The 17,987-nt window shown below is 36.6% G+C and overlaps 1 protein-coding gene across 51 annotated transcripts in view; it reads right to left on the bottom strand.

Annotated features, from left to right (window-relative positions):
- bltp1 (bridge-like lipid transfer protein family member 1) overlaps nt 1-17,987 on the bottom strand; it is a 202,041-nt gene that overhangs the window by 176,951 nt on the left and 7,103 nt on the right. For all 51 annotated transcript variants that reach the window (XM_087278190.1, XM_087278191.1, XM_087278195.1 and 48 more), the window contains exons 2-7: nt 8,212-8,314; nt 5,566-5,682; nt 5,399-5,477; nt 4,853-4,917; nt 3,103-3,277; nt 668-749 (exon numbers count right to left, since the gene is read on the bottom strand). In XM_087278190.1, the coding sequence (XP_087134316.1) occupies nt 668-749; nt 3,103-3,277; nt 4,853-4,917; nt 5,399-5,477; nt 5,566-5,682; nt 8,212-8,302 (609 nt within the window). In that variant the 5' untranslated portion in view covers nt 8,303-8,314. The remainder of the gene's footprint in view (nt 1-667; nt 750-3,102; nt 3,278-4,852; nt 4,918-5,398; nt 5,478-5,565; nt 5,683-8,211; nt 8,315-17,987) is intronic.

Genomic DNA, 17,987 nt, shown 5'->3' with positions numbered 1-17,987 from the left:
TCAGTGAATCATTCACTCGAGTCTCACTCTGAACAGATCATTTGAATCAGTGGATAATTTACTGGCACCTCCCTTTGAATGAATCGTATGAAACAGTGATTTGTTTTGTGGAATCTCACTATGAATGGCTAATTTGAATCAGTGACTCGTTTACTTGACTCTCACTCTGAATTGATCATTTGGATCAATGAATCAATTTTGGATTCTCACTCTGAACGGATCATTTAAATCAGTGAATCACTTCTGGATTCTCACTCTGAAGAATCTGAACATTTGAATCGGTAAATAATTTACTGTAAACACTGTCTGAACGGATCATTTGAATCAGTGAGTTGATAACTTGCTCACAAATGCTAGTCCAACTAACAAATGACTTGTTCAGTGCAATTTTTGAACTGATTTAACAGGTTAACTGAAAAAATTATAGCACGTTCACAAATTAAACACCCCATTATCACTTCTACATCAACTGAAATGCACTGATAAAAACTGCATGTTCAAATATTTTTGTATTGATTTGTATTGACTGGATGGATGGTAGGATACATATTGAAAGATACATAACTTGACAACACTAATGGGTTTATTTCAGTTGCTTGTGATGTTGCAGGTCTGAATATAGTATATGAATGGTGGTGCAGATGAAGTGGAGAAACAGGGTACTCACTGTGCTGATGTTGACTTTGATGACAGGGATGAGAGACCTCCAGGAAGACGACGGGTCCTGAGTCTCAGCTTTGATGTGAACACTTCAAAAACAGCAAAAACACAACTTCATTCATGAGCACCTTTAGATATGAGGTACTGCAACCTTATTTTTAAATGACAGAGACAAGGTGAACGCCTTCAAACCATTATTTAGACAGATGATCAACGACACGGCTTGCAAGCAGAAACACTCAACAACATAAAGCTAAATATAAATAAAACACTTCAAATAGATCAATTAAGTGAACTCCTTTTACTGGCAAGAAACAATCATTAAAGGTAGATGTGAAGTCAACCCTTGTGGCATTAAAGTCAACAAGAGTAATATCTGCACAATTAATGTCTTTTTTAACACAGGCTTCAAACACTTTCTGTCTTTCACTAATAAGACAAACATTTTTTTTTATGTTGGCTGATGAGTTTAACCAACCAAATCAATCCATGAACAGCTTATAGCTTCAGTATTTGCACATTAATTAAGTTTCTCATGTCCAAAAATTATATTATGTTAACAGGCCTGTCAAAAACACTGGTCCCACTTTATATTAAGTGTCCTTAACTACTATGTACTTACATCAAAAAATAAATACAATGTACTTACTGTGTTTATAATGTATTTGAGAACACTTGTGGTGCTTTTGAGTTGGGATAGAGGTTGGGTTATATGGACAGGTTTGGTGATATGGGTAGGTTTAGGGTGGGTTAAGGTGTGAGGGATGGTCAACAGTGTATTTACAAATGTAATTACAAAAATTAAATATAGATGTACTTACATGTATTTAATCAAGCATAAGTACACAGTAAATACATGTATTTACACAATTAGTACATTGTAACAAACTATTAGTTCCTGTGTAAGTACATATTAGTTAAGGCCACTTAATATAAAGTGGGACCAAAACACTAATTCCTGGTGACCCATAAATTAATGTGATAAACAATTAGTTTAGTATTTCACGTGCTTCTTTGACCAAAAATACAATTCCTTTTTATAGTATTTTTCTTACAGCAAAATGAATAAGAACTCGGTGTACAATAAAACATTTCGATCAATGCGCATGAGTGGCACTGTGGATTAACTTATATCGCGACATCAATAAAGGGCAAGAAACGTACATCATTCATGAGTGGTGATGGCAAAATGAAAAAAAAAAACGCTATACATTGTCCTTTCGTCATTTTTGTACTTGTGATGCTTCATATTTGTTTATTTTTGAGTTGTATAGTAGTAGGCAATGCGGTGGTGCAAAAGGTAGTGCTGTCGCCTCACAGCAAGAAGGTCGCTGGTTCGAGCCTCGACTGGGTCAGATGGGATTTCTGTGTGGAGTTTGCATGTTCTCCCAGTGTTCGTGTGGGTCCTCCAGATGCTCCGATTTGCCCCACAAGTCCAAATACATGCGGTACAGATGAATTAGGTAAGCTAAAATTGTCCGTAGTGTATGTGTGAGTGAGTGAGTGTGGGTGGGTGCTTCCCAGTGATGGGTTGCAGCTGAAAGGGCATTCGCTGCGTGAAAACGTGCTGGTTGGCGGTTCATTCCGGATCATGTCGTGACCATTGAGTCAAAAAAGGACTAAGCCGAAGAGAAAATGAAGGAATGAATGTACACGTACACAAACACCCACACATGCGCATGCATGCATACATACATACATATATACATACATATACAGTAGTCAACATTCGAAGTGAATCAAAAATGTTTTTCAAAACTGTACTAGGTCTAGAATAGGTTTTGTTCAACAGATTTAGGACAATTTTGATGAATAATGATGATCCACTTAAAATGTTGACTACTGAGTATAATCGGTCGGTCTGACGGTCTATCTATCTATATCTATCTGTCTGTCTGTCTGTCTATACATACGCACGCACGCACGCACGCACGCACGCACGCACGCACGCACGCACGGATACATATATACTGAATATACTATGTTTGTCTGTCTGTCGGTTGGTCGGTATATATATGTGTGTATGTGTGTGATCTGTACGAAATGGTGCAAGTTAACAATTAGCATAACTCGATATATATATATATATATATATCGAATTATGCTAATTGTTAGCTTGCACCATTTCGTACAGATCGGTTTTGTTTTGTTTTTGCCTTGAAACTAAGTACTTTTGGATACATATATTAAATTATAGTGAAATATTGTAAACGAAGAACAAGGAACAATCATCATAAATATCTTAACATAAAGACTTTGGTGAACGTAATACTTTAAAGTTAGTTTGAAAATATGCTTTATTTCTGTAATTCTTCTGGGTGTAACTAGTAGTGCAAAAAGTTTTTCACCTTTAAAGGCTGTGTCAGGGGAAAGTTTTGGAGTTTTCAGAACAAAAATTACTTCACCTTTAATCTCATGTTTCTGTATTAGTGCACTGTTTACCTCTCCAAGGATTTATCCCTCTGTTCTCGGCCTTTCTCCTCATCCCGGTTGGATTGGATAAGGGTGGGCTCGAGGCCAAATATTTCCTGAAGCCGAGTGTACAGATCCGTCCGATTATAAACATGGAACTCAAAGCCGTTAACAGTAACATAGAGACGCGTCTCAGCCTTCGGGTCTGGAAACATAGCAGAACCAATAAAATATTACTTATTTAAGATTATTATTGTAGTTTTTTACACAATTCAATAAGTGAAATGTCATTTATAAGACATAATTCACCCAAAAATGAAAATTTACACAATATCCGTTTCATTTTACAATTCAAGTTTCTTCAAACCGAATTTAAGACTTTTTAAGAGCCTTTTAATACCAATAGGAATGAAATTTTAGACTTGTAGACAGTAGGCTTAACACTAAGAATTTTTTTAATGGCCCAGTTACTTCTGTAAATACTTCTTGTATTAATGGAAGATCATGTAAAGGGATGTCTTGCTTTAGTTTTCTTTCTCTGATTCTGGAATTTAATTTGGAGAATTTACTCTAAAAATGTCTAACGGCTGTTGTGAGTTGTATCTCTTTGCAACACAAAAAACTTAAATATATTTAAAAAAAACTGTTTTAAATTTAAATATAGGTGAGGTTTACATAGACATAAAAAAATGAAGACCTGTTTAAAATTATTTAAAACCTATGACACAAAGGGTTTAATTTCGAACTATGATGAGTTATGGGTGTGTTTTGAGCGTAACATGTATTAAACCAATCAGAGTCTAATCCCCCAATGCCTTTAAGACTCAGTTGTGTTGCACCATGACACAAGGCTTACATGGCGGACTCCGAATGCGAAAAATCAAATGCAATAATGAAGAATGAGCCTCCTCCATTTCGTGGAGTATGGAAACTTACAGAATACATCCATTAGCCTACATATTTAATTTGGTTTGTTAAGCATAAAGGCTATTTTTAAATTCAGTTCAAATTTCCAGCAAACAAGTTATATCCAAACACATATCCTATTATTATGCCCCATATGGTGATGGATAAATCTAAACTTGTTTTTAGATTTATAGACTTTGATTTGGACTTTAGACTAGCTTTTACTTGATCAATGACGTAGTCTATTTCAGTTCCTCAAAATAGCAGTGCGTCAACAATGCGCCTAAACACACCTCCTTTATAGACCGACACACCCACGAGTCCACAAAGTGCCGCAAATGGATTTGCTATTTAAACAACATGGCACAAAATGTGAAAATTACTGGTCTGAAAATAGCCACAAATCGCACCAAACACATCTTGCACCTTATTGCGCCGGGTGTGTGATAGACCCTTATATTTCAGTGAATTTAAGACTTTTTAAGGCCTAAAATTTTGTTTTTGAAATTTAAGACATTTTAAGACTTTTTAAGACCCCGCAGACACCCTGCCTATTGAATACAAACAAATATATTTTAAAGAATATTGTAAACTGGTAGCCATAGACGTCCAACGTTCTTTAAAATATCCTCAAAAGTGGAAGGCGAGTAAATGTTGACAGAATTTACATTTTTTGGGTGAAAATCTATCCCTTTAAAACAGCATATAAATTAATAAACAACCCAAGCACAGATAAACCCAACCATAGAGCAACTAAAATGACAAGCATTTACAGATATTGTGGGATTGGTGTACTGAGACTGAGACTATTGAGACTGACATGATGTGCTCAAATTGAACAATTCTTTGCTGTTTGTTCTGTTTTTGCACTGACCATGTTGCTTCTGCTTTGGGTTGTACATCTTCCACCAACGAAATATGAGTAACCCATCCTGAATTCTGAAAATGACAAATATAAACAACAGAGTAAATAAAGATGAAATATAACCCATATCAAATGAAAAAGGTCTCACAGACAACAGCAATAAGCAGAGTCTCAAAAGTTTATTTGCGTGTGTTTGTGTGTGTGTGTGTGTGTTTGTGTCTATAAGCTATACACACAAAAACACACACGTGTACCAAGTACCACCTTTTATTCCTTGCTTTCTGAGGACCAAATGTCCCCCCAAGTATATTACCAGTAAATTCTGACCTTGCGACAACGTTTTATTTGTGGTCCATGAGTGGAAAAGTGGCTCATAAATCACACAAAATAAAGTATTTTGAAGTATTTTGCAAATGTAAATGCAGATTGTTCTTGAGAGTGTTGTGTTTATGGCTAGAGTTGGGTAGAGATGTAGAACATACAGTTTATACAGCATTAGAATCATTACGCCTATAGATAGTCCTTATAAAGTAAGCTGTACAAGTGTGTGTGTACCTGATTGACATGTCTTTATTGATGAAATAGACATCTCTGAACATGACCTTGCCGGACAGCACAGAGAATGAAAATGAACCTGTAAAAGAAATGAGTAAACAATGCAAGAACAGGAAAAATCAATGAAGAAAAATGAACAAATAAAAACAACATTGAGACAGACTCACCGATGTGTATGTATCCATTCTTGTAGAGTCGGTTAATGATGAGGGTGAGGACGAGGCCAATATTGCGAGAATTGTAGTATGTCAGATATATGATCCATCCGCATGACATAATAGTGGCTGCGGAAAACAAAAACAAACATAAAACACATTTAAAGAGCTGGCGTCAATAGCAGAATATTACCCTAATCAAGCAAACAACACGAGCTAGAATAAATATCTTCGAGAGATACCCACTACTGTTTAAAAGTTTGAAGTTAAAAAGATTTTTCTTATGCACGTCAGCAATTCAACCACACATATGGTACAAACAGAAATAATGAGTAATATTAATACAATTTTAAATTAAATTTTTTTTGTTTTTTATTGATTTTTTAAAAGCATTTATTTCAAACAAAAATTCAATGCTGTAAATTCAGTGCATCCAGGAAAGTATTCATAGCGCTTTTTCCACCCTTTTTACATTACAGCCTTATTCCAAAATGGATTAAATTCATAAAAAAAACTCCACACAATACCCCAAAATGACAATGTAAAAAAAGGTTTTTTTAAATTGTTGCAAATTTATTAAAAATAAAAAACCTGAGAAATCACATGTACATCAGTATTGACAGCCTTTGCCGTGAAGCTCTAAATTAAGCTCAAGTACATTCTGTTTCCACTGGTCATTCTTGAGATGTTTCAGCAGCATTAGTTGTTTGGACTTGATTTGAAAAGGCATACACCTGTCTATAGAAGGTCCCAGGGTTGACAGTGCATGTCAAAGCACAAACCAAGCATGAAGACAAAGGAATTGTCTGTAGACAAGGCTGGGAAAGGTTACAGCAACATTTCTGCTGCTGCTCTGAAAGTTCCAATGAGCACAGTGCCCTCCATCATCCATAAGTAGAAGATGTTTGGAACCACCATCACTCTGTCTGAGCTCCAGCGTTCTTTTGTGGCGAGAGGAGAGCCTTACAGGAGGACAACCAACTGTGCAGCAATCCACCAATCAGGCCTGTATGGTAGAGTGGCCAGACGGAAGCCACTCCCTGCCTGGAATTTGCCAAAGGGCACCTGAAAGACTCTCAGACCATAAGAAAAAAAAAATTCTCTGGTGTGATGAGACCAAAATTGAACTCTTTGGAGTGAATGCCAGGCGTTACGTTTGGAGCAAACCAGGCACCGCTCATCACCAGGCTAATATCATCATGCTGTGGGAATGATTTTCAGCAGCAGGAACTGGAAGACTAGTCAGGATAGAGGGAAAGATGAATGCAGTAATGTACAGAGACATCCTGAATCAAAACCTGCTTCAGAGAGCTCTTGACCTCAGACTGGGGGCGACGGTTCTTCTTCCATCAGGACAATGACCCAAAAATTACACCGTCAAAATATCAATAGAGTGTCTTCACAACAACTCTGTGAAGGTACTTGAGTGGGCCAGCCAGAGCCCAGACCTAAATCCTATTGAACATCTCTAGAAATGATCTGATAATGGCTGTACACCATTGCTTCCCATCCAACCTCATAGAGCTTGAGAGGTACTGCAAGGAGGTATGGGCAAAAATTCCCAAAAACAGGTGTGCCACAAGGCATTATATTCAAAAAGACGTGGGGCTGTAATTGCTGAAAAAGGTGCATCAACAAAGTATTGTGAAAGGCTGGGAAAACTTATGTACATGTGATTTTTCAGAGGGTTTTTTTTTTTGTAATAAATTTGCAACAATTAAAAATATATATTTTTCACATTGTCATTATGGGGTATTGTGTGTAGAATTTTGAGGAAATAAATGAATTTTATCTATTTTGGAATAAGGCTGTAACATAAAAAAATGTGGAAAAAGTTAAGTGCTATGAATACTTTCCAGATGAGCTGTATCAATAACTGTTATTTGTGATCAATTTATTTTCACCTTTGTGGACTAAAAATATTCATTTGTAGAGTAATAGTAAAAAGTAAAAGTATTTAAAAAATCTATAACCCCAAAGTTTGGTAAGGTGTATTGAGTAATACAGATTATATAATTGTAATTTTTTGTTAAGCCACATTATTATTTACCTTTTTATTTTAAGGTTTGTTCTCTTTTTATTTCATTGTTTGTGCTTAAGTTGATACTATCTTTACCTTTTTTCAAATAATATAGTTTTTGTTATTATTTTACTGTAACTTGATAAAAAACTTATCTCAAAGTTTGACAATAATGTATGATTGCCTACTCAGCAATAAACTATGGTTAAAAATTGTGCATGTGCCAAAAACTGCTAAAGTAATCTAAAAAGAAAGGGTGAATTCATCACACTGAAGGGACATTTCACCCAGAAAAAGAAAAAAAACCTGTATATGTTGAACCCAAAAGACAATATTTTGAAGAATGCTTCTACAAAAAAGTTTATAGTACCTATTAACTATTATAGCAGACAAAACAACAAAATTAAAGTTATTAGGCACTGTAAAGTAAAGGCCTGGTCATTAACAATCTTCAAAATGTCATATTTTGTGTTTAATTGAAGGAGGACACATACAGGTTTATGTAAGTTCAGTAAAAGGTTCATTTTTGGGTGAACTGTACCTTTAAAACTCAATGCAATCTACTAGGCACCTCCAGTGTAGACTGTAACTGTGCTGATTGCAAAGTGTAGACGAAGCACAAATCATAAATCACTTACCCACAAGGAGCCACACGAAGGTGGAGTTGCGCCTGCTGAGGTATTCATCTATTTCATCGTAAGTGGGGAGACTGTTGTTGCCTTTATCCATGGTTACACCCCACTGCAGATAAACAGAGCGGACATCACTATCAAATTACACAGGGTCTGCATCAGCCTCTCACTTATCAAGTAAACTGCAAATGCACACTCAGCATGCTGATCACAAAAGCAATGTTCTTAAATCTAATACACTGACTGTGCCGACCTGATTCAACGTTAAATTATTTATTTTCACAATTGCTCATGGTGTGCACAGCATATATTGTGTGTTTATTAAACCATTGGTAATGATATCTGTGCACATTTACAATCATGTGAGCAAGTTTGAGAATCTTAAAGCACTCCACTATCGCAAGTGCTTCTGCTAAAGAATGTACATGTATATATCTATAGAACGTACACACACGCACGCACGCACGCACACGCGCACACACACACGCGCACACACACACACACACACACACACACACACACACACACACACACACACACACACACACACACACACACACACACACACACACACACACACACACACACACACACACACACACATATATATATATATATATAACTGTGAAGAATGGTTAAAAAGAGATAAATATTTTTATGAATATCCTGTAGGTGTAAAAAAAAAAATGGTTGTCACAAGTAAGTCCTGCTCTAAAAGCATGGATGGAAATATAATGGAAATGGAGTAAATTACCGCATTTGAAAATCTGAAAATGGAACAATTAACGTCATTGAGGGAAAAATTTACTAATTACGCAACATCCTGTAGACCCGAACTTTTCAGTTAGTTTAAAATCAGAAAGATCACTCCCTATATATTTTTGTTCCAGGTGCTGTGTTTTATTTTTTGTCACTCCTTTTTTTTATTTCTCTATTTTTTTTATTGTGTATAACATTATTTAACATAGGAGGAAGCAGTGGCGCAGTAGGTAGTGCTGTCGCCTCACAGCAAGAAGGTCGCTGGGTCGCTGGTTGGAGCCTCGGCTCAGTTGGTGTTTCTGTGTGGAGTTTGCATGTTCTCCATGCGTTCATGTGGGTTTCCTCCGGGGGCTCCGGTTTCCCTCACAGTCCAAAGACATGCAGTACAAGTGAATTGGGTAGGTTAAATTGTCTGTAGTGTATGAGTGTGTGTGTGTGAATGTGTGTGTGGATGTTTCCCAGAGATGGGTTGCGGCTGGAAGGGCATCCGCTGCGTAAAAACTTGCTGGATAAGTTGGCAGTTCGTTCCACGGTGCCGACCCCAGATTAATAAAGGGACTAAGCCGACAAGAAAATGAATGAATGACTGATTATTTAACATGCGCACAAAAAGCAAAGCATATATTGCTGAATAGAAAGTGGATATAGAGAATTATATATTCAGATGTATGATCTCTGACATGTATATGAAGTATAAAACTACTTTAAAAAGAAAAAAAGAAAAGATCATTAAAAAAAATACTACAATCCATTATAAAGACACATTCATAACAGAGACGGCCAACAAAGAAGTGGCATTGTCTGCAAATGCGAGCTGATTAATGATTACTAATCACAGGCTAATTACAGCGACTACTCAGTGTAAAAAAGAAAAAGGAATTGCTTCTCCTTGAATGAAATCCACTTGTAATCCACCTTAAATCCCAAATAATCCAAAAGCATCTTAAAGTCCATGTGAAGCAGACGATTCTGAGACTTTTTTTAGCATGTTTATAGTTCCAACCAAAATGGAAGATTGATTAGGGGGCAGGACTTTCTTTTGCACATTTTACCCTCATAGCAAACTAACATTAAAAGGGGCTTATTTAAAGGGTCACGAAACAACAAAACACTTTTTTTAAGATGTTGACAGTCATATATATGACTCCCGTTGCTAAAAACACCATTAGGACACATATTTTTCACTAAAAAGTAAAAATTGGTTGTTTTTGCGATATTTCGAGCAAGTTCGGTTTGAAAATTAACTTTGAAAAAGCGACGTCACGTCCATGAGATCATTGTCTAAGTTCCAGCATGGAGACAGGATGTCTGTAATGGCCAGTACAAAGTGACATAATTGAGTTTTCAGCATTAATTCATCAGAAAGACTTGGCTTGAACCAATGTATCTTATTAAACGGTTGACCATCAGCTACATCCATCCTCTGAACCAGTGCGGTGTGAGTTGGGGTCAGGAGCATCGTCACTTTCTCCTGCATTCACAGGTGTGTGCTTGTGTTGAAAAGTTAAAAATGATAAGGCAGTGTGAACCTGCACTGTCATAGACCAGATAATGTGACTGAGGGGAATCTGGTGGAGAGAAGTCCTCCACTTCCACACAGCTCTCAGATCCGCTGTAAACGCTGCTCTCCGAATCGCTGTCCATTTCCACGGCATCAGTGTTTGGGTTGCCAGCCGCACATAATGAAACTCCACTTTTCATGCAAACCCTTCCGTCTTTTGTCGCTGGACACTCCCACCTAAGCTAGACACACCCACTTTCCTTCATTTTTTTTAAACTCGAAGTGTGAAAAAACCCTTCTGAGGCCCCGTTTACACTAGTGCGTTTTAGTTTTAAAACGGCATTTTAGACTGAAAACGATCCACGTCCACACTCACGTTTTACCCAGCGTTTCTGAACTGCTCTCCGTCCACACCAAAACGCTGAAATTGCACATCACGTGACCACACAGACACTCTCGGGCAAGCGCTGCAGCCCATCTACCCAGATGAGAGCTGTGCTAGTCGGACTTCTCATCAAGCATCTCCCGCTGGATCTAATATCACTATATTTATTAAACTGGATATTTCATTTATCTTGTTGTCTTTATCTAACGACATGTTCCCTGACTTTGGTCATTGGAATCTATTACTTGTTCTCAGGTAACGTGTTTTGGCTGAGCGCAAAGATAAGTTAATGATAAATGTAACCACGTAGCCTATTCTGTATATTGACTGATCGCTTGCCTTTATTTCCTATAATGTATAAACTTATTGTATGTTATACTTTTATAATGGCCATTATCGATTATTAAAACTGATAATCAGCAAAAGAGAGGGTATGTTTCGTATTTTCACTTAAATTGAAAGGAGACAGTTGTTATAGGCTCCGTTTTGTTATAAATATCTACACAGTGAAGATGACGCTCATATATGCAGCACGACGCCTTAACATTTCTGCTGTCTAAGTTGCTAATATTAAAATAAAAATAGGCAGTTCCTTAAATAAATGTTTACATTTTATTGTTGAGAAAGTGAAACAATGTAGCCAGGGTGATGTGAATGAAGTTATAAAGTACACTGTTCCCTTTGAAGATTTACCCGTGTTCTCAGTATAGTATAGTATAGTATAGTCTGTTTTCCATATCAAACTGAGAAGAAGAGACTGCAGCCTTGATCAAACTTGCGAAGTCTGAACTTACAAGGAGAGGATGCAGGACTGAACTGTGTGTGTTAGGCTACTTAATATTGAGGAAAAGCCCCAATCAGAGAGGCGAATGTCTGCAGCCCAGCCTCCGTTTTCAGATGTCTCCGTTTTTGCTCATCCACACTGAGACGGAGCAGCAGCGTTTCAGAATGGAAACGGCCTCTCCAGCGTTTTCAAAACGCTCCGTTTTCGGCGCTCGAGAACTCCGGCGTAGTGTGGACGGTTGGCGTAACCGTAGCAAAACTTATGCGTTTTCAAGCTAAAATGCATTAGTGTAAACGGGGCCTTAGTTTCAAGGCCCTTCAAGAATATTGCGGCTGAATCCTTCAAACTGTGAAGCAAACGGTTAGACTTTAATTGAAGATTACCAAAACAGACATTGTTTTCCAGTGGATTAACTTGCACACATTTAATATTCCCCAAGAATAACAATGTGCGCAAGCAAAATAAACATTTAAACTTTGATTTCACAGAGACTTCAAATCTGTTACTGGAAGACATCTTTAAATAGACCAACTTAAACACAAGCTGTCTTTGTTCACTCCTTACTTGCGCATATAATCACAGAATAACATGCCAAACACAAATGAGATCATTTAGCATGAAATCCAACAACACTACAGTAAATACTAAACAAAACCAATCTGCTAAAATGCACACAAAAAGAGCTTATACACACTTTAAAAATGATCTTTTCCACTTTTTTATTTCAAATAAATATATATATATATAAACACAATTATTTTGTGTTTTTTGGAACAACTTAATTGTTTTATGTTCAATCCACTTACATTTGTGTGTGTTGGAACAACGAGGAAATTCTTGTGGAAGCCAGTATTATTCACAGCGTAGCCACAATGGTTCTTGTTATGACCTAATTATCTGCATGCAACACTTCTAACATTTACAGTTAGCATTAACACATATGTGCAACTGTGAAACCAGATGAGTCATCAGTGGTAAGGAACATATAGCCTTTGATAATGCTTTTTCATTCTGGTGTGACAGGTTTATCCAGACAGATGTCAGTTATGAGACATCATTTTCAGATGAAAAGATACAGTGATACACGTCCAAATGTAATAATGTCAACTCGACTTATCATGTGACAAGCAGGTGTGTTCAGATAATGAGATTTCAGAGCAATTTATCTGAGAGTAACAACATCTTCACATCTTTCTTGCCAGTCGACTCTTCAGGCTTAAACAAGAAGAGAACAATCTGTCTGAATTAGAGTTGAGGTTGACTTTAGTCTTACCTCTGGAGGAGTCTGAGTGACTTAAAGCTACTGTATAGAGGAAGTCTGCTATTGAACAAAAGGTGTTTCAGAGGGCAGAGCGCAAATCTGAAAGAGAAACTGATGCTTCCCTTTCTTCAGCTCTTCGGGAAAAGTTGTGCAAGCACTTGTTCAAGCAAAAGCTGATGTAACTTTGCAGCATCATTTAGTCAACATTAAACACAGTGAACTGCCATCTCTTTAGTATTACATTGCCTATTTGCTCAATTTTGAATCTACAACTTTCATTGTAAATTAGAAGTGAGAGTGTTACCCACAATCTCTTGGTCTTCAACAATCGGTTTTTGATAAAGATGTGCAATTAAAGGGCCATGAAACCTCCCTGGTTTAGCAGTTTTCTTCACACCTCTACTTTGGAAAAAGTCCGGAAAGTGGGCGTGTCCAGCTCTGTTTAGGGGGAAGTGTGGAAGTAACAAAATGGTCTGTAAAAAAATTTGCATAAAAACGGGAGTGTCGGTTTGGGCACGTGCTGATTTTCAGAGACCCTCTGCATTTCCTGGAAACCCTCCGCATTTCCCGGAAACTTAGATGCACTCGGCAGGTAGCATCAGAAAGCCGTGTGTGTTATTCCTGTCACAAAATGCGGTGAAAATCCTACATGACGTTAAGTTTGATTGTGGTGCTAACATGTTTACACTTGGTGTAATAGTTCGATACGAACCAACTTTGCCATCTGAATAAACAAAGACCACTGGTTGCTCACTTACCAAATCTGTATACAGGACAATCAACACAAACTAGAGCCACATCTTTACTTAGAGGAGACGAGCAGCAAATCCGGATCTTACCATTTTCAGATGAGAAAAGCTCTCAGGTATTGTTGTCAAGCGTCACTTGCACTGTAATCCACACATGAGTCCAGCTGCGCTCTCATAGAGAGAAAATGAAAACAAAACCTTCACTGCAGCAAATAATAAAAGCAACACTGCACGCTTATTTTGGCAACACAACATGTCGTCTCTCTGCCGTCTGAACACTGTAACAGGTAAAAGTCTTGGAAGCTATCATGCATATTAATGAAGTTGCACATTAGAGCGTGCTGATTGGTTTAAACCAAGTCTTGCACTAATTAATTAATTAATGCAGCACACTCAGAGACAAAATACTGTACTCCCAGGCACAGACGTCCAGTCTACACGCTGGAATACACGCTAAGATCTCATGGCCGAGACGCAGCTTCAAAAATTCGTTTCAAACCTGAAGTATGAATTTGCTCGAAATAACGCAAAAACAATCAATTTTCACTTTTTAGTAAAATATATGTCCTAATAGTGTTTTTTGCAGTGTGAGAGACATATACGACTGTCAACAGCTCAAAAAATGTGTTTTGGTGTTTCGTGACCCTTTATGATGTGTGTATTATTTTTTACTAAGAATTAAAAGATAAAATACCTACACTTGTCCAAACTACTTATTTAAAATGAGCTTAAACAACACAATTCTTTTTTCTTTTTTAGAGACAACCTAATTGTTTTATGTTCAATCCACTTAAATGTGTAAAAACTAACAAGTTAACTTAATTCCTTCTAGTGATGTCCCGATACTGGAATGCGATACCAATTGGTACTGAAGTTTAAAAAATGTTCCCACTAACATTTGAGCGCTGTTGAGCGCCTTCTTAAACAGCGCTAATTTGGCATTGTGTTCACATGCTCAACAGAAATGACTGTGATTGGCCATGAAGGTCATCAGTTCACCAAACTCTGCTGTTTACTGAGTGCAGTGTTCCCCAGAGGTTTTAAATACACTTGTGGTGGTGGCCCACAGCACATACATAGTTATCTATGTGCAACAAACAAACCATGATTAGATTTTGAACACTATGTTACGACCCTGTCTTCTCTTTCTCACCTTTTGGTGGCCTCGCAATGTGACGTCACCGTTAATTTGTTAATTATGAGTGGAGAATGTATATATTTGAATTTTTTGTGAAGAACGGCACTTCCTCTGGTGGACAGTTAATCCACAGAGAGGTCATTTTGCTCCAACTCTTTTGTGTTGCCGTCTTATGTTTTGTTTTGTATTTTGTTGAGAGAATTTCATCTGATTTCTTATTTATTTCAAATCCCTAGACAGTTTGTTATACTTTAGTATTCCCTTTAATAAATGTTTTTTTCACTATATACCTTTTTGTGTGACTGATCCTTTTTATGGTACGGTCGTGAGCGAGCTGGCCGTAACAGCTATTTTTATTATTATCTGTTTTAAACTTTTTTATTTTCAATAAGTTAAAGTAAAAAAAATCCACTATTTCTTTTTTATGCAATTCAGGAGGCATGTGCAGCCCCTGACAGGTCAAATCTGCTTCTCTCCATCTCTCATTCAAGTTCAGGTTGCTGTGTTGGCATGACATTTTGTACAGCATTGCCAAAGCATTTTATATGTATAAAATATGTAATATATTGACGTCATCCAATTAATAAAATATACAGCAAATGAGAAATAAATTACAGAAAAAAAGAATTAAAAACAGACAATATCTCTAAAAATGACAATAATTACAAGAATACATTTGTAGATTATTTAAATAAGATGAACGAGTTGATTACCCATGTCTAATTGTGTACTGGATTTTATTGTTGTTTGTTTTCTGTTTTGCGTTTTCTTTTCCGTTGTGTATTCTGTCCTGTTCAAGCTGTCTTATCTCACTTTAAAACTCTTTTACAGTGTGTAAAACAAGATTGCTGTACTTTCCACAACAGAGATTACCTTTACTATGTACTCTAAATAAATCCTTTATAACAAGCTTTTTTTAAAACAAGAAATGTCAAATTTTGATAAGAATTAGCAGAGATTTGGTTAAAAACAAATTTGACTGCTTCTATTGTCATTGTCTGATTCAGTTGCCTATGGGAGAAATAACTATAGGTATAATAAATGTCAGAAACAGCCAAACCACCTGCTCTACAAACAAGTGTGTTCATGATTATACATAAAAAGTAAAATTATATAATATGAAAACATCCATCCATTTGCAACATCAAGCAGCACAACAAGCTGTTTTTATAACATCTAAAAATCAATGGAAGTGAATAAGTCTACAAGTCTCGAGCCAAAAAGATTTCAAGAATGTGAAGAATATAAGGTCAACAGGACATAAAATCTGGGATTTCACCACCCTGTGTAAATGTGCCTATTGATGCATCACATGAGAAACAAGTGAGGAAAATTAGAAGTGTCACAATACTGTAAAACCGTGATATTTTTATCCAAGGTTACCATACAATCAGAAACTTAGAACATCCCATGCCTATTTATTACATATGCGTTAAATGGCGGTCGCTTACTATGGCGAGGAATGAGACAGTGAGTAAGTTAAATGCAACTACTTTAAAAGCAGAGCACAATTCACTGACCGGGAAGTACATCAAAACCCAGGTAAGAAAAAAATGAAAGCTGTAAACTCTCTCTCTCTCATACTCTGTGGCCCCTTTGACATGCTGGCGTGTTCGTGAGTTAACATTTTATCTTCCGTCTTGGCTTTTACAACAATAACATCACTTGTAGATCCAAATACGAGCATGTCTGCAGAGCGAGTTTTCTCCACCGCGTCACCATCTATAATAGAACAGCTGTGATTGCCTTAATTGTTTAACATCAGTGTCCGTGTCACTGTTTGCTGAACAGAGCCAGAGCCGGGCTAACTGTTATAGCCAATCACAGCCTTTTTTGTTGAGCATGTGACCAATCATAGGCATTTAAGAACTCGCTCAACAACACTCAAAAAGCAAGCAAGATAATATTTACATTAGTTTATTTGCTATAAATGCTCATGTTGTTCTTTGCATGTTCTTAAGTTTTGTTTGACAGGTCAAATTAATTGTACAGTACATCTGACAGCTTGTATTAAAAGATAAAGTTGTATTATAAATGCTTATTAAATATATTTATAAATTATACATTTTAATACAAGAATTATTGTGTTGCTAAGTAAAATATCTAATTGTTTATGGAAATCATTGTAAATGCACCACAATAAACCAAGATATCAAATTGAACCGAACCGATGGCATGATAATCGCAATCGAACCGAACCGTGAGACCAGTGTAGGTTCATCATTGTTTCTTCACTCAATTGTGGAGGTTTTGGACATAAAACATTTTAATGCAAATAAAGAGAGAATGAAATGCATTCGCTGAAATTAAGCTGATCAAACAACAAAAGAAAAAAAAATACCACTCTGATCTTTACTGAACTGTATTACTTATAGATAACTTCAATAATGTTTTTAGTCTTAAAGTGATTAGTCTTACTGTATTACATCTCTGTATTATTTCTTGTTTTTTCTTGTTAAGTAAAAATATTTATTTCATTGTTGGTTCTCTTGTATTTTTTACTTATTCTATGCTCATTAGCAAAAATAAAGAACAACAAATAATCATTGCTTTGTATTTATTAATAATAATAATAATAATAATAAAAGATCTGGAGCAAAGGTATCGGGAAGTATTTTCTAATAGGACTGGGCAAAAAATCAAAAAGAAACAAAATCAACATTCAGAACCTAGAATCGATCCATTTTTTTTTCAGGTCAATGTTTACAATTACTTTCATTACCACGTGTGGAGTCATGTGACCCCGCTTCGTTAAGGCTGATTTAAACTTGTGCGTCAAATTCACTAGTGTGATCCAGCGCAGCCTTACGCAGTCGCATACCCGGGCACCTCTCAAAAAATGTCACTACATGTCGCACGTTTACACTACATTGAAGATGACTATAAACTACACCAGAGAGCATATTTACTGTACAAAACGTGTCAGTGAACTATGAGGGCTAGGTTTGGGCGATGTTGACCAATTTGGCATTGTACGATGTCTAATGTGAAACATCGCGATGGACGATGCCATCTTCGTCGCAGGCGGGGGGTGGGGGTGGTTGTTAAATATTAATGAATTCATAATGAATTAATTAATTGTAGCCTACCGTTTTAACTACCTGACCCACATGTTCTTTGCTTTACCCATAACCAAACCATAAATAAATAAAGTTACTCACAAATGACCACCTGTCAATCACTTTTTTTTCTGCGGGACTCTGAC

The sequence above is a fragment of the Danio rerio genome, chromosome 13, assembly GCF_052040795.2.
Source record: "Danio rerio strain M-AB ecotype USA chromosome 13, GRCz13ab, whole genome shotgun sequence".
Taxonomy (NCBI): Eukaryota; Metazoa; Chordata; class Actinopteri; order Cypriniformes; family Danionidae; genus Danio; species Danio rerio.
The sequence above is the reverse complement of the archived record's forward strand: the minus strand, read 5'-3'. Positions and strand labels throughout refer to the sequence as shown.